At 40.0% G+C, this 23,118-nt stretch overlaps 1 protein-coding gene across 1 annotated transcript in view; it reads right to left on the bottom strand.

The window, feature by feature from the left end:
* PAMR1 (peptidase domain containing associated with muscle regeneration 1) overlaps positions 1-23,118 on the bottom strand; it is a 61,451-nt gene that overhangs the window by 18,244 nt on the left and 20,089 nt on the right. Inside the window, exon 5 of the mRNA XM_083356403.1 lies at positions 17,352-17,459. Coding sequence (XP_083212529.1) covers positions 17,352-17,459 — 108 coding nt within the window. The remainder of the gene's footprint in view (positions 1-17,351; positions 17,460-23,118) is intronic.

The following is a 23,118-nucleotide window of genomic DNA, read 5'->3' as shown; positions in this document are numbered from 1 at the left end:
AGCCCCAGAACAAAGTAAGACACACACACCTTAAGCAGCCTCTGGCTTCAAGTAAGTTTCACATACAGTTAGATTAGAGTAATTTACTCAAGGCCACATAGATAACAAGGAATGAAATGTACATCCAAAATCTAATGACTCTTTGGAAATACAAGCTTCCCTGAGCAGTTTCAGAAGAAAAGCCAAAATTCAATCCAAGGTTTGTCAGCCAGTTCAATGGTCAGAGTTTCAGGGTTTCCAAGCAGAAATCACAACACAGAACAAGAGATCAGAGAGTTCTTTCCAAGATCAGCAGCAGCACACAAAACTCCAAGGAATCAGCGTTTGTTCCTGACAAATCCCCCTCACCACAGCGTCTCCTTAAGTCTCAGTCTCCAGGTGTGCCTTGTGGAGAGGGGCAGGGCACTCTCCTCCCAAGTACTTGAACCTGCCTGCAATGAACTCATCCTATTGATTTGAGTGGTATTAAAGCATGGCTGGTGTTCTCTAATAGTTTACTGTCAAAAAGACATGAAACATTTTAGCTTACTAAATGCAGGCCTTCACTAATGAGACCCCATACGCCTTCCCCAATAGAGTCTAATCCCCCCCAAATCCCTTGTGCAATAATAAGGTCATAAGATACTTCCAGACTTCTTATTTTCTCTGGCGAGAATTCCTGTCCTCTCCAGAGCATATGCAGCATATCTCTGTAGAAATGTTAGACTGGTCTTGAAAGACAAAATGGACAACCCTTTCACCCAGGAGAACAGTAGCAATCAAACCTGTCTTGAGGAGCAGGGTGTCAAAAAAGTCAAATGCTTTCCCGTTTCAGATTCTGCAACACCTACAATGAGTTTCAGGCTTTGTTGTAAGTTGCCTATTTTAAACTGCTTTTTAACTATCTCTCTTTCCTAGTTTATCTTGGCAGTAGCCTCTGCCCATCCTGAAAGAGGTTCCAGGAAAAGAAGGAATAAATTTGTATGCAGGAAAGAACTCATGTTTAATTCTGAGTTACTTATGCACACATAAATGACTTTTCGAGGAACTGCACCCGTAGGCCCAAGCCAGCTGCATTTAAATGTGTAGCTGGAGATGGAGTTACATTGAAATTAACATCCCTGCCCATGTTCTACCACAACTGCTTGTATGAAACAAGAAGTAAATCAGCTCTTATCTCAGCTCATTTCACCCCTCAGTATGGGACAGGGTGTTGAAGCAGAATGTTTTCACCATGCAACTGAAGTGCCATGGGAAAGAAATAGTAGAACTGCATTAGAAAAATAGTGAGTTAAATTTGACTTCAGATCCTCAGATTCTCAGCTGGCACCCAACAGTCCATTCCCTCTGCCCTGATTCTCTTTCCGAAGTTGTTTTGCATCAAAAAAGGATCTTACTAAGGTTCTATTGTGCGCATTAGCCTATTCAGCTCAGTGAAAATGGCTTGAGAGCAGATCCCACAGAAGGGGATATTTTAAAAGTCAAATCTAACCATCTATACTTTTGTGCAGCTCTAATTCCCTCCCACAAAGGGAGTACATTGCAGTAGTGTATATCCAAATCCCCATACAGGGCAGCATTGACAAAATCTTCATCTCTTTAGTATGCTATGAAAGATATGATTAAATCCATATTGTTGGAAAGAAAGCCAACATTCTGAAAACCTTCCTCAGCTAGATGATGACTCCCATCCTTAACTTACATTCTTCATCTGCAGGCCACAGGATTAAAAGATTCATTGAAATCCTCTCTGCCATCACAGTGCCAGATACTGGAGTGCAGCTTTAAACTGGAAGTCTGCAGAATATTTTAGATACAGTGTCAGAACACTCTCCTGGAAATACTTGGGGCAGCCAGTGATTATTAAGGAATTGCTTATGAAGTCGAGGTGAGTTGAGAACGCACATCAGTCACAATCAATCAATCACTTTCTAGATGTGGGTTACATGTAACTGCTGTCATTAGCACACCCCTGATTATGGTCACTAGAGCATAATTTTCCAACTGCTTTTCTCCTCTCCTATCAATTATCTGCCATTAAATCTTGTACAAATAGTTGTAATGTTTTAATTTAGATGTCATTTAAATTAAAGTTCTAGGCTGAGTAGTCCTTCAGTACCCAATTTCTGCCTAAACTGACACATTTTTTAGAAATGACATAATGAATAGATGCTTTTCCAAAATCATGATTGCTGTTGTGAAGCCTACTTAGAACTTATCAGTTTATCAAGCATTTTTAACTTTCTAAGGTAGAAAAGGAAGATGATGATCATTATATGTCTCAAGAGTTGTAGAATATCTACAAGTGCTGATTGCAATATGATTTAGTCATTATCCCTATTCTTTCTCTTTCTATAGTTATGCCCTGATATATGTCTAGTCTGAACTATATTTAGTATCTCCTGTGTTCTATTTATAGAACTCAAGACAATCTGGAATAAATGAAGAGAGAAGATCAAAACTGTTAAATTAAATATTGTATCATTAACACAGATCTGATTCTCATTCTTTTTTCCACATATATATCTGGATGATATTACTTCGATTTTAATAAGTTCCCATTTCTTTACTCAGTCAGCTAGAAAGAAATGGATTAGTCATTTAAGACATTTAATCTATTTGAACATTTTCATTATTTTTGCACCTGATTCTTTACTTTCTTCCATAGATAAAGCCAACTTTCTTTTTCTGTACTTTCTTCTCATAGTTAAACTGATATATTTATATCACACCTTTTTTTAAAAAAAATCTTCAATACAATCTCATTGTTGATGTTTGCCACCTATACCTCTGAAATACAGCCTATAACAGGGGTGTCAAACTCAATTTCATTGAGTGCCGCATCAGTATGGCGGTTGCCCTTAGGGGGCTGGGTGGGTATGGCCAGGGTGGGCATGACCTACTGGGTGGGAGCGGCTAGAGTGTGTATGGCTTACTGGGTGGGCGTGGCCAGCTCTACATCATTCGCATCAAGGGTGCCTATGGGGGCCTGGGCAGGAGTGGGACAGATCTGAGGGTCTCTGGCAGAAGGAGGGTCTCTGGGACAGGGCCAAGGCAGTGGGGGCTGTTCCCTCACTGTTTCTAGGATGGCTTCGCGGGCCACATGAAACCACTTGGCGGGCCGGATCTGGCCCCCAGGCCTTGTGTTTGACATCTCTGGCCTATAAGCTTCTCAGGGCCCTAGAAATAAAGGAAGTTTGAGGGGGAAATGTCCTGATTTGTACCTTTGTACAGATCAGGATCAATGTAGTTATTTACTAAATTTCATATTTCTTCAAACATTGCAGCAGCCTAACAAATATGTATACAGCGTAAATATTAAAATGTATTTAAAATACTTGCATAAATGCTATTTTTATATAATTAAATTTACTGGTGCGAAAGTAACATAGACTGGAAATGAAAGGTTTAACCCTTAGACTAGTGCTGTATACAATAGTATACTTGTTAAAATGTTAATACAGGGATGACATAGGCTACATCTCCAGTCATGGAAACTCAAAGAATAAATTTGTACAATATGCTTAAGTGGGTCTTGAGTCAAGCCGTTGTGTGTCACACAAACATTAAGCCCAATCAGATGAAGGGTTTGTTCCCAACACTGACAGGTGTGGGGGCCAAATAAGTTGCATACCTTTTCTCCCTTGTGGTCAGAATTTTATGCAGAATTTTATGCAGAATGTTCTGCAAGCATCTGCAATAATTGCATCTATAACCATTAATGACTGGTTGTGAGCAATTTGCTTAGTTCTTTGCAAGCAATGTCAGTTGGCTCCATCTCAGTGTGGACTCCAGCATTGGAATAGACCCCTGGGGTGTACCTCAGCAATCTCTTGGTCTGTAATTATGGGTTGGCAGGTGGCTGTTGTAATAAAGTAAACCTATGCTACATTTTACCTGATACACTGGCAGTGACCTTCTTGAACTGGTCATATTTTGTTAATACTTGTCCATACTTTGATTACAGTTTTGCGTTGCCAGCTACAATGAGCTCTACATAGAGCTACATTTAAAAGGTATCTAGACAGTACAGGTGGAACCTAATGTGCAAGTTACAAGAATCATATTATGCACGTCACTGAAATATCTGCACTTTTTATCATTTGCTTACTGGCGTAATTTAAAGTAGACAGAGAGATGGCTCTTTCTATGTAGCTCCTAGCATTTCCTTGGGAATTATGTCTGGCTCCTACACTCTCAGCAATCTGTAAGACAATCTGCAAAGATGCATGCATTTTAGCAAGCATTTAATTTTAAATGAGTTTACAAGATAGTTAGCTTTAACCTCTGCTTTTTAAACATTCAACTATGTTTTATAAATATTGTGAGCTGCCTTCATCAGACTAGAGATAGACAAAATAAATTAAATACATTTCTCGTGGCAGATTCCTCAAAATTGGTTGTTTGACCGCACTGTAATTGTCTACACCCTTGCCCTCATGTCATACCAAAGGCAGGAACCCAGACATTGAAAAGTGGAATATTCAATCAGATGGAAAATGGGAAATATGCTAAGTGTTTAAAGGGGCAAGGGGACACTCTTGGGCCAGAAAGAAAGTAGGACAAGAGGAGAATGTGTCAGAGGTAACAGGGGAGAGGGGAACAGCAATAGGTGAAAAGCAATAGCAATAGCACTTAGACTTATATCCTGCTTCACAGTGCTTTACAGCCCTCTCTAAGCAGTTTACAGCCTATTGCCCCGAACAATCTGGGTCCTCATTTTATCAACCTAGTTAGGATGGAAAGCTGAATCAATCTTGAACTGGTCAGGATCAAACTGTTGGCATTCAACAGAATTAGCCTGCAATACTGCACTCTAACCACTGTACCACTTTAAACAGCATTTAGATACCTCTGAATCCTTTGTTCCATGCCCATACCTAGTGTTTCAATAACACTGAAAGCTTGTTGGTTGTCTGCTTTAGGGAAAAAAATAAGATATTTTTTTGCAGAACTGTTTGAAGCACATGTTCTCAGCATTGATAATAAATGGTTTGGACTACAGGATGTTCAAAGTCCTGCCATACTTTAGAATGCTGGTCTTCACCCTCAATTTACCCACTCTCAGAATTCACCTTCAGAATGTCAGCTTTCACCCTCAGTATGGCAGATTTGTGCATTTTTTCCATGAAGATGAAATTGAATGCTACAGTGACTATCAACTTCTGCATTAGGCTTCCATCAAGAGCTTCCAATTTGTTTTTGTACCCTTTCTTAAGCAAAGCATCTTTTCTGCAAGTATCTCATCAGCCAGGGATAATTAGAATAGGACAATGATGTCATCCTACAGGCAGTGAAAAATCTTTTCATGCCTTTTCAGCCAAGTGGAATCCACCCTGATGTTTTCCAGCTCTATGGTTCTGTGAATGAGGCAGTAACCATGTGAAAGTATGCTTGGGTCAGCTGCTATGATGCATTCATCTGGAGGCAATTTGGAAGCTCTTGCTTACAACTAGCCACTTGATCTTTATCAGCATTGTTCCAGACTTTTAGAAAGCTGTGTCTCTGGATACCAACCTTTCCAGTTATTTGGTTCCCTCATTTAATTTTAGAAGTAAAGAGTGGAGTGAACATTATATATATAATAAAGTTCCATTTTATTGCCCACTCTTTTTTCCAATATTAATCATATGGGTACATTCCAAGTATTATTCCTTGGTGGATGCAAGTTTAACATTATAGTGCACATATTCTTAAGTGAGGCAACTTTCAATATGCTGCCTGGGGATGCTGAAAACGGTTATCTAGCACATCTGCAAGACATCTGGGGAAGATTGGGATAAGAGAATAAACTTTCTGCATAATAACCATGCCCCATTATATTCTTTAATGAGCTCTTGGTAGAAATGCAGAGGCTGTTTGTGGTGATAGCTACACCTGCAAAGGGTTCCTGAGCCTTTAAATGGTCTCTCAGTCTGGTTCAGTAGGAATAACAATCATGGGGAAGACTGCTGACCTGACAGTTGTGCAGAAAACCATCATTGACACCCTCCATAAGGAGGGAAAGCCTCAAAAGGTAATTGCAAAAGAGGTTGGATTTTTAATAGAAAGTTATGTGGAAGGGAAAAGTGTGGAAGGAAAAGGTGCACAAGCAGCAGGGATGACCGCAGCCTGGAGAGGATTGTCAGGAAAAGGCCATTCAAAAGTGTTGGGGACTTTCACAAGGAGTGGACTGAGGCTGGAGTCAGTGCATCAAGAGCCACCACACACAGACGGATCCTGGACATGGGCTTCAAATGTCGTAATCCTCTTGTCAAGCCGCTCCTGAACAACAAACAACGTCAGAAGCGTCATACCTGGGCTAAAGAAAAACAGACCTGGTCTGTGGCTCAGTGGTCCAAAGTCCTCTTTTCTGATGAGAGCAACTTTTGCATCTCATTTGGAAACCAAGGACCCAGAGTCTGGAGGAAGAATGGAGAGGCACACACTGCAAGATGCTTGAAGTCCAGTGTGAAGTTTCCACAGTCTGTGTTGATTTGGGGAGCCATGTCATCTGCTGGTGTTGGTCCACTGTGCTTCATTAAGTCCAGGGTCAACGCAGCTGTCTACCAGGAGATTTTGGAGCACTTCATGCTTCCTTCCACAGACAAGCTTTATGGGGATGCTGACTTCATTTTCCAGCAGGACTTGGCACCTGCCCAAACTGCCAAAAGCACCAAACAGGTTTTGGTACTTTTGGCAGTTTGGGCAGGTGCCAAGTTCAATGACTGTGGGATTATTGTGCTTGATTGGCCAGCAAACTAGCCTGACCTGAACCCCATAGAGAATCTATGGGGCATTGCCAAGAGAAAGATGAGAGACATGAGACCGAACAATGCAGAAGAGCTGAAGGCCGCTATTGAAGCATCCTGGTCTTCCATAACACCTCAGCAATGCCACAGACTGATAGCTTCCATGCCACGCCGCATTGAGACAGTAATTGCTGCAAAAGGGGCCCAAACCAAGTACTGAGTACATATGCATGCTTATACTTGTCAGAGGTCCGATATTGTTCTATGTACACTCCTTGTTTTATTGATTGAATGTAATATTCTAATTTTCTGAGATTGTGGATTTGGGGTGTTCATGAGCTGTAAGCCATAATCATCACAATTATGACAAACCACGGCTTGAACTATCTTGCTTTGCATGTAATGAGTCTATGTCATATATTAGTTTCCTCTTTTAAGTTGCATTACTGAAATAAATGAACTTTTGCACGATATTCTAATTTTTCGAGTTTCACCTGTAAATCATAGGTCATATTGTTACATCTCTTGATTTATTCCCTTTCTATGACTTATCCCTCTTCATGCATCATGCAGAGTGAAAGAATTGCCCTGAGATTCTCTAAGAGAGGAATAGTCACCTTACAGGGGAGATGGGCAGCATAAATAAGTAACATAAAAATAAAATTTTATTATGGGTTAAGGCAAAAATAGGAAACTTATTGGAGCTGAGGGCCATGTTGGTGGTTTGCAGGAGAGAAGCAGAGAAATGACAACTACATTAACGGTCCTGATCATCTTCAAACAAGCCTCTCAAAAGCTGGGAAAATCTGAAAACCCATCTGGTAACTAAATGAGACAATGGGAGTGTTTTCTTTTGAGATCACACTCCATTTTATCTCTCCCCCACCCCAGAATTTTCATTCCATTCTAGCACCTCTATTGTCCATCAGTTGCCTATGGCTACAAAACTTGCACACTTGTGCTATTTACCAATCCTTTTAGAATATTTTTGAAGATACTTCTGCAAATGAAGTTTCCCATGAATGGTTAGCTTCAGTGAAGACTGAAGGAAGCAGCCCTTGAAGCTGCTGTGAACCAAACATGGACCATTTGCTTCAACTTCACTGCTTCAGTCTGAAACCCCTGTCTTCTCTTGCAAAGCTTGCACTAGGGCAGGGGTAGGCAACCTCAGCTCTTTTATGACTTGTGGACTTCAACTCCCAGAATTCCTGAGCCAGCATGGCTCAGCATGGAAACCTCTCCCTTTCCCCTCAGCATGGCTGGCTCAGGATTTCTGGGAGTTGAAGTCCACGAGTCATAAAAAAGAGCCAAGGTTGCCTACCCCTGCACTAGGGGAAAAGCTAGAGAGCAGTCTCCTTCAAGAAGTACTGTAGAGGAAGACCTTCAAGTCATCTAAGCTAATTTGGAGAGAAAAAGCTCCCTTAGCCTCTTCCTGCCCCCTGCCAGTGTGTTGTTCTTCTACAAAGAGGCAAAGATACAAGAGGTAAACAGTGTGTGCGCTTAGTAATATCACTTAGCTCTGTCCAGAAAAGAAATATAACTTTACTCCCACAACATAGGTAGGTTCCACTGTTGGTAAATACCAAATTCTTCACAGTGGCTCAAGTGCTTCAAGACTGGGCTCTTTCAGTGGGTTCACTGAAAGCTGTCCAGCAAGAAAAACCTTCGGTGCTCCTCTGCCAGCACAGAGGAAGAAGGCTACCTCAACTTCCTCCCCCAGTACTAGGCAGTTTCACATTGGTGAAGCAAAGCAAAGAACCTTCACGGTTCAGATTGTCTCACTGAACAAATCTGAGTCACTTTGAGAAGATCTCACGCTGGGACTTCTTATTGTGTGAATGAGGCAAGTCTGGCTGTATCAAGATGAAGAATATTACCATATAGAATTACCATAAAGAGAGACCAGAAGCATTGAATAAAACCCCTGGCTGAAAGTGTGCTGGGATAATACAGTCAAAATTCCTCGTATTCATCTGTATTCTAGCAGCTGTACTTGAAAATAATAAAAGCTTCTGAACATTTTTCAAAGCCAGCCTCCTCCAGAGAAGGTTACAATTATCCAATCTCAGTATAACGGGGCTATGAATGACAACGTCCAATTTCTCTTAGTGGGGACACAGCTGGTGCACCATTTCCATCAGATTACCTACAGGATATTTCTGTTCATAGCATATTTAAATATATGGATGAAGCCTATTAATCATCACAGTAGCTATTAAAATAATGCAAGCCTTCCTTATCCTCTTCCCCTCGCAGATGGGAAGATAATGCATCTAGAGTGATCTAATTCAAGGCCACACTATTATTTAGCAGCAGATTTAAGAAACTTGTCTTGTTCTCTCTGTATCATGATGGCCTTTGTTGTTAATAAAAAGGTTTGCCGAGTGATATTTTTGGCAGTTGTAGGAATAATAGAATGCTTCTTTAACACATTTCATCTTCCAGGTTGTGATGGAATCTCGCAGGATACTGCATGTTAAATCATGCTACTTGCTATGCTTATAATAACAGTGTTACCTTCTCTCATATTCAGCATTTGCTGACCCCACTGAATTTAAAGGCTTAATGAGTAGATTGCTTGACCTGGAAAGAAGAGTAGGGCTATAAAAGAACATTTTGATTTCCTTCCCCTACTCTTGAGGGGAACAAAATAGTGAGGCAATAGCCCTACCTGTTGTCTTATCTCTACCTTGAGGGTCAGTTGCAGCCTTACTGAGAAGCTCACGTGTTATTGCAGATTGCTTTAAATCTGGCTGCCTCGAAGACCACATAAAATGTCAGCAGGGGCAAAATCCTGCAGATCAGATGCTCATGGGATAGTCTCAGGACTGCCCTAAGCACCTCTTCTATAATAGTTATTGTAGGTTATTGTAACAAATACGTAGCATTTTCTGCTGTGGATCCTGCTCTTTGGAACATCGTGATCCCTGAGGTGAGATCTGCATCCAACTTTCTGACCTTCAGTAAGGATCTGAAGACCTGGCTCTGCCGGTTGGTCTAGGGCAAGGGTAGGCAACTTTGGCTCTTTTATGACTCATGGACTTCATCTCCCATGGCTGACTCAGGAATTCTGGGAGTTGAAGTCCCCAAGTCATAAAAGAGCCAAGGTTGCCTGCCCCTGGCCTAGGGCCCTAATGGAGGTGCATCACTCTGAAGGTGGCTCTCTGATTAAAAGAAGACCCCATCTCTCCCTGTGTGCATCTTGCTCCCTTTCTCCTCATCTTTCAACTGTAAATTATTTTCATTGTTATTGTTATTTATTGATTTAATGTTTACTGGTTTTTAAAGCTTGTAAACCACCCAGAGTTGCCTCTAGGCATGATGGGCAGTGTACAAGTTTAATAAATAAATAAATAAATAGTACAGTTCAAAGTGCTGGTCATTACCACAACACTCTATATAGTTCAGAGCCTGGATTTCTACCATACTGACTTTCACTGACGGCTTGCAGCTGCCCAACTTGAAGGTGTCCACTTCTCATAAAGGGCGATGGGAGAGAGAATGAAAGCAGGCTTTCTCTGTTGGAGCTCTCTTTTATTCTGGAACTTTCTCCTGTGGGCTTTTGAAGACCTACCTGTTTCAGAAAGATTCCAGAGTGACTGGTATTGCTGCTCCTGATATGTTTTTATAATTAATGTGCCTTTCTATTGATATTTACATTGGGTATTGTTCCCCTGTTTAGAGTCTTTTAAACTGAAGCAGTACATAAAATATATAAATAGGGCTAGAGATTTCAAAAAGGCACCTATTGCAATATTTTCCTTTGAAATTTATTGGGGTGGGGACTGCCAAGCAAATTTGGAAATAATCTAAACCTGTGTTTCCGAATCTGTGAAAGTTTAAGATATGTGGACTTCAACTCCCAGAATTCTCCAGGTAGCATGGCTAAGAAACACTGACCCAAACCATGTCTTCCTATAACAACAACAACACTGTTTTTAAAAGTTGTAGTTTAGAAAACAGAATGAGAAATGTTGAGTCATTACAAAATTCAGTTAGATTATTATTTCTGCAAAAGCAATTACAGTATCTACTGAGATATACAATAAAAGTGGTAAATATTCTTATCCAAATATGACTCTAATCATCTGGCATTTACCAGAGATTTGGGCTTCTCTGCATGTTATTAAGATGCGGCACAATGTTTCCGCTTACTTTCTTTTAAAAATCTTTAAATACTTTCTCTTTTCAATTTCTCGCTGGCTTTCCATCCTACTTTCCCTATTTCTAATTCAACATTGTTACCTAAGAAAGCTTATGCCACTTTGTAATTAAAAAAAAAACCTTCTAAAAGTGCCATTGAATATGTTCTTTTTCTTTCAAATAAAAAGGATCCAGAGATCCCAAGCAACACATTCAAAGCTGACCAATAGATGCTTTTCAAATGAGAATGTTTCTGCATGGAAACATGCCTGTCATTTCTCTGTCCACAAAGCTAGGCCTCTTATAACTGTTCAGTCAGATACTGTAATATGAAATAGTTTTCAAGAGAGAGAGAGAGAGAGAGAGAGAGAGAGAGAGAGAGAGGGGGGGGGGGGAAGAAGAAGGAGGAGGAGGAGGAGGAGGAGGAAGAAAGGGGGGAAAGGGGGAAGGAGGGAGAGAGAGGGAGGGAGAGGAAGATCTGGCAAGTCTATCTATCTATCTATCTATCTATCTATCTATCTATCTATCTATCTATCTATCTATCTATCTATCTATCATCTATCTATCTAATTTGCTTGCTGCCCATCTCACTATGGAAGACTCTGAGTGGCTTACAATGTTAAAAAGAATAAAACCATACAGAAACATGTATATAATAAGAATAAAATACTATAAAAATACAAACTATCAGCTGTAACTAAGAGATGAGTAGGGAGGGAGTAGAATGAACAGGAGTGGAGTTGGGATCTGTTATTAATATATTAATCTACCAACCATCCTCAATGTAAAACCCCTCCATTGGAACCTGAGGCCAACTGGCAAATCCAGGTCTTCAAGCTCTTGTGGAAGGTTGGGAGGATTGGAGCCAACCTCACTCCAGGGGGCAAGATGTTCCAAAGGGCAGGAGCGATGTCAGAGAAGGCTCTTCTCCTGGACCTCACCAGCCAGAATTCCCTGGCCAAAGGGGCTTGCAGCATGCCTCCTCTGCTGGCAGAGATGGGGGGGGGGAATTCCAGTCGGATGAGACAATTCCTCGAGTAACCCGGACCCATATCATGAGGGGCTTTATAGGTGATAACCAACACATTGAATTGGACCTGAAAACAAACTGGCAACCAATGAAGCTCTGGGAACAATGGTTTAACATGGGCCACTCTAGAGACCCAAAAGTTGTCCATGCTGTTGCACTCTACACCAGCTGTAGCTTCTGAATGTTCTTCAAGATATATATATATAGTAGTGGGATTCAGCCAGTTTGCACCAGTTTGGCTGAACTGGTAGCTAAATTTTGCTGAGTTCGGAGAACCGGCTTAATGCACAGTACTTCTGGAAGTCCAGTCTAGGCCTTGGAGGTCTGGAGGAGGCCTCCCAGGCCTAGAATGGCCTGCCAGAAACGCATGGATATCACTTCCGGAAGACCATTCCAGGCTTTGGAGGGCTTCCAGGCCTAGAACAGCCTGCCGGAAGTGCATGGATGCCATTTCCAGAAGTATGTTCTAGGCCTCGGAGGTCCAGGCCTGCATCCAATAAGAGAACTGGTTGTTCAGGTATTAGAACCTCACCACTGCCCATATAGATATTTTACAGCAGATGCTTTCCAGGAGAAAAGTACTGATATCAACACAGGCAGGCATTTGAGTTTGTGATCTAAAAGTCAATCCCAGTCCATTTTCTGAAATTGACAGATAATGAGGACTAGGCATCTCTGAGTTTCTTGTGCAGATTTCAGACAACCCTCAATATTCCACATAGGATTGGGAACATTCCTCATCTGAATTTCCTAAGAGTCACTACCAATCTCTACACATTGCCGAAGATCTATCTCTACCCATGGCAGCTTCTACATCCCTTTTTGTTTTAACGCTACCTTCTTGCTCTGTTTGCAGAACATTTGGGTAGTTCCACTTAAAGGGGCATGCAATTCAGCTCTGAGGGAGATATTTCAAAGTTGGAAAAAAAATCTAAATTCTTTGCTGGCACACCCTCATCCGTCAGTTTTCTATGAATTCTGAGCAATTCTGTTTTAAACATGTACACTGGGATTTTTATCTTTGAGTTAATCCATAATACTTTTACTGTTTACATCTCATACAAGAGAATACGCCATAGATCATGATACAACTTAGACAAGACGAAAAAGTCATAAATCTTAAATAAGCATACTGATTTAGAGAGGTTGGTGGTCTACACTGAATTTGTTTTTAATGCTGGATCCTCTACCTATTGTTTTGTTTTATGGATAGAATGATGTCTTATAATGAACTATGTAATTCTAAAAAGTGTGCTTGAGAAAGAAAATGTTGTATGAAAAAGTGTTGTCCTTAAAGTTTCAAAGAATCTTTAGCAACTGAAGCTTTTTCTTGAAAAGATTGCAAAAGAGCTCATAGCCTACTACACAATTTAAATGTTATTCACATTTCAAAACATTTAATTTTTTAGATATCTGGCCATATACTAAGACTATATGTTGAACAACTGTGGATTCAATAATTTAAATCAAACAATAATATCAAAATGTAGCTTTTCGCCATATAAAGATGCACTTTTCTATTGCATTTTTAATCCTGCCTTCATTACTTCATTACAGCAAACATACATAATACTCCTTCCTTCTCCTGTTTTCCCCACAACAACAACTCTGTGGAGGTGGGTTGGGTTGGGTTGGGTTGAGAAAGAGAGACTGGGTCCAAAGTCACCCAGCTGCCTTTCATGTCTAAAATGGGTCAGTCTCCTGATTTCTAGACCAGACCTTAATAAAGACAGCGCCCCCAAATAGAAACTCCCAGCCTCATATTTTGACTTACTACCTTTATTGATGCCAGAAGCTATAAGAAAAGCCTTCTTACATAGGAGTCAGATAGTAGGAACAAGGAATCCTTACATAAAAGGCTCATCTAAAAAATAATGGCTATTTCCTACTAGTAATCTAATTCTAATAATGATGGTCCAGAATTCCAGAATCCAGCTCAATAAAGAACGTTTCATTAGGATTCCAAGTAAATATTGCAGGGCTGGCAGCAACGGTCTTCTGAGAAACTGTATAGAAATGGAAGTGGGATCAAAACAATGAATTCCCCATTCAAGACAGGACCTCAACGTTTACTCAAGGACTTGAGGCTTGCTGGGCTTTGTTTTGGACAATGGAGACAGGAAGTCTCAGAGCAAAACTTGGTCAGAGACCCTTGTTTTAAAGGCCAGCAATTCCATACAACGACCCACTGAACCAGAATGCTAAGTCCCATGTCAAAAATCAGCGCAGCTTTAAAGGAGTGAGGGAAGGGGAGAAGCCTCATCACACAGAGGATGGGATTAGAGTTCTTCTTTTGGTCTCCAGGATAAAGCAGAGAGGAATCCATTACATTTTTATATTTGTATTTATTTGCCAGTCTTGTGTTAAATTTATGGGTGGAATAAAACTTTTGTAGGAAATAACTTTGGGAGCCTGCCAAAGAGCTTTGCCTTTGTATTCATGGTTTACCTGCAGTAGAAAATAACTACTTATGTTTCTACTCCACAGATCAATTTGGCACAAACAGCCCTTTCCCCTCTTTTCTTAAGATCAGAGGTCTTCAAACTTGGCTCTTTTATGACTTTTTGACTTCAACTCCCAGAATTCCTCAGCCAGGCTGGCTGAGGAATTCTGGGAGTTGAAGTCCACAAGTCATAAAAGGGCCGTGTTTGAAAACCCCTGGTTAAGATGGTCAGAAGGGGTGAACATCAAAGCAACTGAGGCAGTCCAAGAAGAAGCATATCCATGTAAACACAGCACCTTCCTCTTACTGTTAGCTAAACATCTTGCTTTTCTATCTTCTAAAGCAGGGCTCTTCAAATTTGGCCCTTTTATGAGTTGTGGACTTCAACTCCCAGAATTCCTCAGCCCGTGTTGAAGTCCACAATTCCTGCTCTAAAGTTTGTGGCTCAAGTCAAGTCATTGTCATCATTGCCCTCTCTGATTGCTAGTGCTATATCTGATACTAATCTTTTTGGAAATCAGATTTATGAGTGGCCCAATATGATTCTTTGCATAGGACCTATTAGACCACTTCCATAAGCCATCCAAACAAGGGTTGTCCATGCAAATATAACCACACTAATTAAATGTTGTATGTTTGCCATGCTGTAGACTCAGTTATTGTTGGCTTGGATGATAAATATATTTATAGTCTCCCTTTAACTCTTTGTTAGTAATCCAAAAATTTACACAAATATGAGCTGTCACTGTTGTGACTACTGCCTGTGGATGGCCTTGGGTTAGGCTGAAACAGGAAAAAAGATTTGTCCCATCTTTGGGGCCTAGCAAGGTATTCTAAATACTTAACATGGCCAAGTAGAGGTAGTGGTAGCATAAATAGTTCAGCAAAAAAAGCCAGACTGGATCTAAATAATCTCACCATAAGTTGGAGTGAACTATATAGCATTGCATATCATGCTCTACATTTTTCTTACTCTCTGTATTTCTTCTTCAGTAAGAACTTAGATACCCACCAAAAAGGAATATGAGGATAACTTTGAACTACAAATGTAATAACATTTACGTAAAAAGAAGTTTAACTCTGAAAGAGGAGAGGTGGTAGGAAAGAAACTCAAGATTGCCCCATACTGATTCTCTTCTGTATAAGAAGAGGGAAAGAGAAAGTTTGTCAGGCTTTCAAGATTCTGTTTTTATTGCTGCATTACTTATCTGGATCATAGAAGAAGGCCTCTGCTATAGTTCAATACCAAAGCACATGAAGTTCCCTCTAACTCACAAATGGTGCATCTAAAGCATCTGTTTTTTGTCCATCCCATTTTTATCTCCTTTCCAGATTGCTCATATGCAAAGCAGAAATATTTTATCAATCCTTCTTTCCTGCTTTGTAGTTTTCCTGTTGTTTGTGAGGAAGTGCGGAAAGATGGTGTACTGCTTTGGACTTCCCCCCCAAAAAGAATATTTAAACTAAATTTGACAATTTCAACAATGAAATGCCTACATGGATATCAAGAGAAAACATAGGTATACTAAGTGGCATATTTTTCAGGAGTCATCTGGTAATCTAAGCTTTCAGTCATAGTCAGTATACTTCCATTCCTCTAGAACTGCATGAAATTTCTGATTCAAATAACTCAAGAGGTAATGACTGTGTCACTCAACATCATCACACACACATAAAAATGTACATAGATATTTTAGGACCAATTCTGTACTGGCATCTGAATGTTAAAAATGTAAGACTCAGTTCTTAATCACTTCCCGAAACAGCCATCTGTCCTATTTTGCAGTACAAAAACATAAAGAGTTGCAAAATAATATCTTTTTCTATTTAAAGGCAATTTCTATCTGATGAACTCTCCAGCCCAAGACTTGTTTAAAATCAGATTATCATGAGATATAAGGAATGAGGTATTTACAGATAGCCCTTGACTTACAACCACAACTGGGACTGTAAACTTTGAGTTAAGCGTTGCAGTTATTAACCAAGGCATCATGCGATAACATCCAATCTTACAATGTTTTGCCATGGTCATTAACTGAGAAGTCATGTGATTGTGATTGGTAACCTTCCCTGCCAGCTTCCCCATTGACTTTGCTTGTTGGAAGCCAACTGGGAATGTCACAAATCATGACCACTTGTCCCCCAGATCCTGCAACCATTGTAAACATGAGCCAGTTGGCAAGTGCTCAGGTTGTGATCATGCAAAACTCACAGGGACTCTGTAGAGTTGTACTGTAAGTGTGAAGACAGATATAAGCCACTTTTGTTGTAACTTCGAACAGTTCTTAAATGAATAGATGATGTACATCAAGAGCTAGTAAAATAGTTTCAAACTTTATCCATGTAAATAAATTTTAAAAGAGATATAATAACTCCACATTTAAAATAGCAAAAGTACAAATTGGCCTGTTTCTTGGAGTTTTGGAAATGAAATAATAATCATGATAATTTACATATTAAATTGTATTATCCAATCTGTGAAATATTTTTCTTCAAAATATATATATAAAAAGATTATCTCAATCTTCTTCAAATCAGTGTATCCTTGATGTATGAAAGCCATCATAGGCTCAGAACAGAACATTCTTTTAAAAATGCTCAGAATTGAAATTGGCAAGCCTTAAGCTCCTTTGTCAGATGTTTTGTCCTGACTCAAGAGATTGGAAATTATCTCAACACATCTGGAGATATCAGAAATGATGGGAGAACTCCATTATGTGGAGAACAAACCAAAGGCCTTCTCTGTTGACAAGTTCAATGCAATAATACGATGTTGTGAAGTGGGACATTCTTAAAGACTTTGCATGACACTTTAGCTTCCCATATGAAGGGGTCTTGTGCTTGAGCAGAGGTTGGACTACAAGACCTCCAAGGTCCCTTCCAACTCTGCTTTTCTGATATCCTGTTGTAGAAGCATGGCCTTCAAGTCCATTTCATTGTACTTGAGAGTGCCAAACAGGAGTTGAATGAATGAAAACCCAGAACCTTTGAAAATGCTTTTGCATAGCTACAGTGATATACTCACAGCTTTCACAGCGATTTCCAGTATAGCCAGCCAAGCAGGCACATTTGTAATCACCAATTTTATCAACGAGGCAGGTTCCATCATGTAGACATGGAGATGAAGAACAACCTGAAAATGCACAAGACATCTCAGTTCCTTCCACAGGCTGATTCTTTCTCCTTTTACACTCCTTTCTCTCTTAGTGAGAGACATCTGCAATGCGAGTATTTGGGGGTGTGTGATATATCTTTGAAGCTGTGAGACAGTGATGTTAAAAATGCTTCTACCTAACCCATCCTCTGCCCCAATAATCCTTTTTGTGAATCAAATTTTGTCAAAAACAAGGTAAAGAGATGTGATTAAGATTATTCCATGCTAAAACAACCGTTTAAAAAATTGAAGCAGTTCCCAAGGGAGAAGCTTGCCATTTTATATACACAATTTGTGTTTTTAAAGCCAACTGATCTCTGAATAACATATGTGATTAGCTGTGTGTCACAACTACAAAATGATCCTTTATAGTTTTAGGGAATTAGGAATAAAGCAGCAGGGACGAAGCCACAGAGGAGAACTCTACAACTGCATTTGCAGCAAAAGAGCCTATGGAGATCAAATAAACATGAAAGGTCAATGAAGAGATCTAGCAACACTGCAAGCTGTCTGAAAGGGGTTTTAGTGGAGGTGGTGTGAAGCCAAAAGCTCAAAAATGAAATGTGCCAGAGGAGATGGAAAGAATCCCACACATTGTTAAAGTATTGACAGTATTGACACTTGTTATATTCAATATATAAGTACTGTTCTTAGTATCACCCTTCAAAGAATCCTTAATGATAAGGTTAAAAAAACTTAGAACTGTCATTAGAATAATAGAATAACAGAGTTGGTAGGGACCTTGTAGGTCATCTAGTTCAACCCCTGGCCCAAGGAGGAGACCCCACACCATTTCCAACAGATGGTAGTCCAGTCTCTTTTTGAAAGCTTCCAGTGATGAAGCTCCCACAACGTCTGAAGACAATCTGTTCCATTGGTTGATTATTCTCATTGTGAGAAAAATTCTCCTTATTTCCAGGTTGAATCTCCCCTTGATCAGTTTCCACCTGTTATTCCTTGTCTGGCCTTCAGGTGCTTTGGAAAATAGATTGACCCCCTCCTCTCTGTGAGGCTCTCTCAAATATTGGAACATGGCTATCATTTTCCCCCTGGTCCCTCTCTTCACTGGCCCTTCACTCTTTACTTCACTCCTCACTCATCTTAGAAATGTTTTTCCAAAACTCCCAGCCAATACATCAAAGTTCAGGAGATCATCATCATGAGTTCTAGAGCTGCAAACCAAACTCAGCTAAGGTGAGAACGATAGTCTTGAAAACATAAGTTTTCTCTTGAGGCACTGTATGGGCTTTCAGTCCATCAATGTGGTCGAACAATAAACACAGGAAGACCGCCAAGGAAATTCTGTTCCTCCGCTTACACTGACCTTCAACTACTCTCAAGGCTTTTGTCCTGGGAAAGATTTCACACAGTTTGTTAAGTGTGTGCTGCTGGAGGTCCCACAGCTCAAGCAAAATTTCTCCCACCACCCCCCTTTGCTCATCATGCAAAGCACATCCTTTCTCATCAACAGTTTCAGGGAGCAGGTTAATGCTTTGCAAAGGAGAACATTTTAAACGTTTTTCATTCAAGCTGTATACAGTCAAACTGGAATCTGCTCTGCATAGATTATCTGAGTAGCACCCACCTTATCTCTCCATAATTGCTGCTAAAAACTGGGGCGGAAATAAAAGGGGGTGGCAATAGCGGAATACCAAGCGGTTCCCACTGAGAAGAAGAATCGAGAGCTATTAATCCCCCTTGTATGCAATGTGTTAGTCTCTTGAGGATGGGAGGCCTTTCTGCAACATATCCCACGTCAAATCCCATTTTATGGAGTCGACTTTTGTCTTTTTATAGACCCTTTAATTAACATAGCCCTTCTTCTAGCAGCTACTGTGATGGTACTGTTTGTTCTTTATGTAATAACAAGGGAGGGAAAAATCATGCCCAGCAGATCAAATAGGGACACGATCTAAAGTAGACTGAGCAATGGACTTTGAAATGACAGGATGATATTCAAGACCTTTTTGAAATTCTCAAAGGCTTTCTACCAGAAAGCCATTGGAGCCCTCCCCCACAGTCCATCTTTGCCCTGTATTCTTTCTACATTATTATTTTTTCTTTATTATCAATTGTCCATTGCTGTCCATGCCCCAAGAAAAAATAAGAATGGGCAGAGAGATCTAGTGCTCTGAATTCATTCTTGGGAATGGATTTGAAATGACTCTATTCTCTGACTTAAAAAAAACAATTTTTAGAATAGAATAGAGCCGGAAGAGTCTTTGGAGGTCTTCTAGTCCAGCCCCCTACTCAAGCAGGAGAACCTATACCATCTCATACAAGTGACTGTCTGGCCTCTTTTTAAATATCTCCAGTGGTGGAGTGCCCACGATTTCTGGGGGTAAGCTATTCCACTAGTTAATTGTCCTCACTGTCAGGAAGTTTCTCCTTAATTCTCTCTTTGATCAGTTTCCAACCATTGTTTCTTGTCCGGCCCTCTGGTGCTTTGGTGAATAATGTGACCCCCTCTTCTTTGAGGCAGCCTCTCAAATACTAGAATATTGCTATCATGTCTCCCCTATTTCTTCTGTTCTTTAGAACAGTCCTGCAGCTGTTCTTTGTATGTTTTAGTCTCCAGGCCTTTTATCATCTTAGTTGCTCTTCTCTGAATTTTTTTCAAACTCTCAACATCTTTTTTTTATATGGTGACCAAAATTGGCTGCAGTATTCCAGGTGTGGTCTTACTAGGATTTTATAAAGTGGTACTAATACTTCGCATGATCTTGATTCTATGCCTATGTTTATACAACCCAGGATTGTATTAGCTTTTGGCTGCTGCTGCACACTGCTGGCTCATGGTTAAGTGATTGTCCACTAAGACTCTAAGAACCCTCTCACAGTTACTGTTTTTAAGCCAGGTCTTGCCCAATCTATACTTGTATCTTTAATTTTTCCTATCTAAATGAAAAACTTTGCTTTTCTCCACATTGGAACTCATTTTGTTGGATAGGGCCCATTCTTCAAGTATGTCAAGATATTTTTGTATCCTAAGTTTGTCTTCTGGAGTGTTGGCTACTCCTGTCAGTTTGATGTCATCTGCAAATTTGATGAGTTCCCCTTCAATTCCCTCATCTAAGTAATTTATGAAGATATTGAAGAGTACTGGGCCTAAGACAGAACCTTGTGGTACCCCGCTGCTTACTTCTCTCCATGTGTATGTAGTGCCATTGAGGACTACTCTTTGAGTATGGTTTGCCAGCCAGCTACAGATCCAACTGGTGGTGATGTTGTCTATTCCACTTTTTTCTAGCTCACCAAGGAGTAGGTTGTGGTCTACTTTATCAAATGCCTTACTGAAGTCTAAGTATACTATGTCCACAGTATTTTGCTGGTCTATTCACTTTGTTGAAGAACGAAATAAGATTGGTTTGGCATGATCTGTTTTTAACAAACCCATGCTGGCTACTAATTATAACTTTGTTTCTAGTTGTTCACAGATCTGTTTTTTTATTATCTTTTCTAGGATCTTCCCAGGTGTTGATGTTAAACTGATTGGTCTGTAGTTTCATGGGTCTGTTTTTTCCCCTTTCTTGAAGATGGGAACCACATCAGCCCTTTTCAAATCCTCAGGTACTTTCCCAGTGCTCCAGGATTGAAATATATGGTGCAATTGTTCTGGGATAACATCTGCCAGTCTTTCAGAACTCTGGGATGTAATCTGTCAGGCCCTGGTGATTTATATTCGTCAAAGTCAGATAGGTGTTCTCTTACCATTTTCTTGCTTATTTTATTTTTTGTTTCTAATTTGTCTTTTGCAGTGGTTTTTTTGGTATGTTGGGCTAGTTTCTTTTTGTGTAAAGACTGATGCAAAGTATGAGTTAAGCAGCTCTGCTTTCTCCCTGTTGCCCAGGCTGAGGAGAAATTTTTAATTGGGGTTTTAAGTATACAGGGTCAATTTAATATTTTTTAATTTGGTTTTTTAACTTTTGTATGGTGGATTTTTTAATCCCCTGTAAACCGCCCTGAGTCCTCAGGGAATAGGGCGGTATATAAATGTAACTAAATAAATAAATAAATAAATAAATATTTCCTTGCCATCTTCTCTCTTTAGTGAACCTACAGTTTCCTTGAATTTTTCTTGTTGTTAATATGTTGGAAGAACCTTGTTTTATTATCCATGATAAGCCTGTTGCAAGTCTTTATTCTGAGCCTTTGCTTTCCTGACTTCATCTTTGCATGTTCTGGCTGTCTGCTGATAATCGGCCTTAGTTATGTGCCCCTCTTTCCATTTTTTGTATTTGTTCTTTTTGTCTTTCAGTTTGTCAGAGAGAGATCTTTGTGCAGCCATGCTGGTTTCTTCTTGAATTTCTTTTTTCTCTCTTTTTCAGTGGTATTGTACTGGTTTGGGCTTTTATGATCACATTTTTCAGAGTTTCCCATGCTTCTTGAGTAGTTTTCCCCTTTAGGATTTTCATCCATGGGATCTTTCCTAGGTTCTCTCTGAGTTTGTTAAAGTCAGCTCTTTTGAAGTTTAAGACACTGGCTGAATTGTTTTCTATTTCTATATTAAATTCCAGTATGACGTGGTCACTTTCACCAAAGGTTCCAGAAACTTCAACTCCCTCTAACACTTCTTCTCTATTAGAAAGAATTAAGTCCAGTATAGCTTTGCGTCTAGTTCCCTCTTCCAACTTTTGGATGACATAGTTGTTGGCTAGATTGGTTAGGAATCTGTTTAATCTCCCACTCGCTGCAGAGTTTCTCTCCCAGTTGATATCTGGATAGATTGAGTCTCCCATTACTACTGTGGTATGCTTCCTACATACATTTGTTAACTGGTTGGCAAAGAGTTCATCTATTTGGTTGGGTGGCCTGTAATATACACCTATGGTGATGTCACTTTTTTTCTCTTTTATATTGACCCAGATATATTCTGGAGAGATTTTATCTTGGATCATGTACATTTCTGTAGATATGTAGTGTTCTCTTACATATAGTGCAACTCCCCCTCCTCTTTTTGTAGACTTGTTTCTTTTGAACAATTTGTATCCATCCATCAGTCCATTCCATTTATGGGCTTCGTCCCACCAGGTTTCTGTAATGCCAACTATGTCATACCCTCCCTCGTGTACTATTGCTTGTAGTTCGCCCTGTTTGTTCCTCAAGCTTTGAGTATTTGTATATAAGCATTTAAGACTTTTATGCCTGTTTGTGGGCATGTTTCCTGCATCTCCTGATTGTTGTTTGGATTTTTCTTTTTTCTCATCTCTGCCTACCTCATTGTTTGATTTGTTTTCTTGTGATTTATGATTGGTTTTGGGTTCTAGGGATTCTAAAGATTGGTCACCCTCCACTCTCAATTTTAGTTTAAAGCCCTCCTGATGAGTTGGGCCAGTCTTTTTCCGATTACATTTTCCCCTGTTTTTGTGAGGTGTAGTTCATCCCTTGCCATGAGTCCTTCGTGTAGGAAATGCAGTCCATGATCCAGGAAGCCAAAGTTTTCTTGGTGACACCAACCCTTTAGCCAATGGTTTATTTCTAGAATTCTTTTTTCCCTCAATAAGTGTTGGCCTTTCATTGAGAGTACAGATGAAACACTACTTGTGTTCTTAGCTTCTTAACTTTATTGCCTAGTAGTTGTTTGTAATCTCTCACTGTTGTACTCAGGTTCTTTGTGGAGGAGGAGGAAAGGGTGGTA

Source organism: Vipera ursinii (genome assembly GCF_947247035.1).
Source record: "Vipera ursinii genome assembly, chromosome: 1".
Lineage (NCBI taxonomy): Eukaryota > Metazoa > Chordata > Lepidosauria > Squamata > Viperidae > Vipera > Vipera ursinii.
The sequence above is the reverse complement of the archived record's forward strand: the minus strand, read 5'-3'. Positions and strand labels throughout refer to the sequence as shown.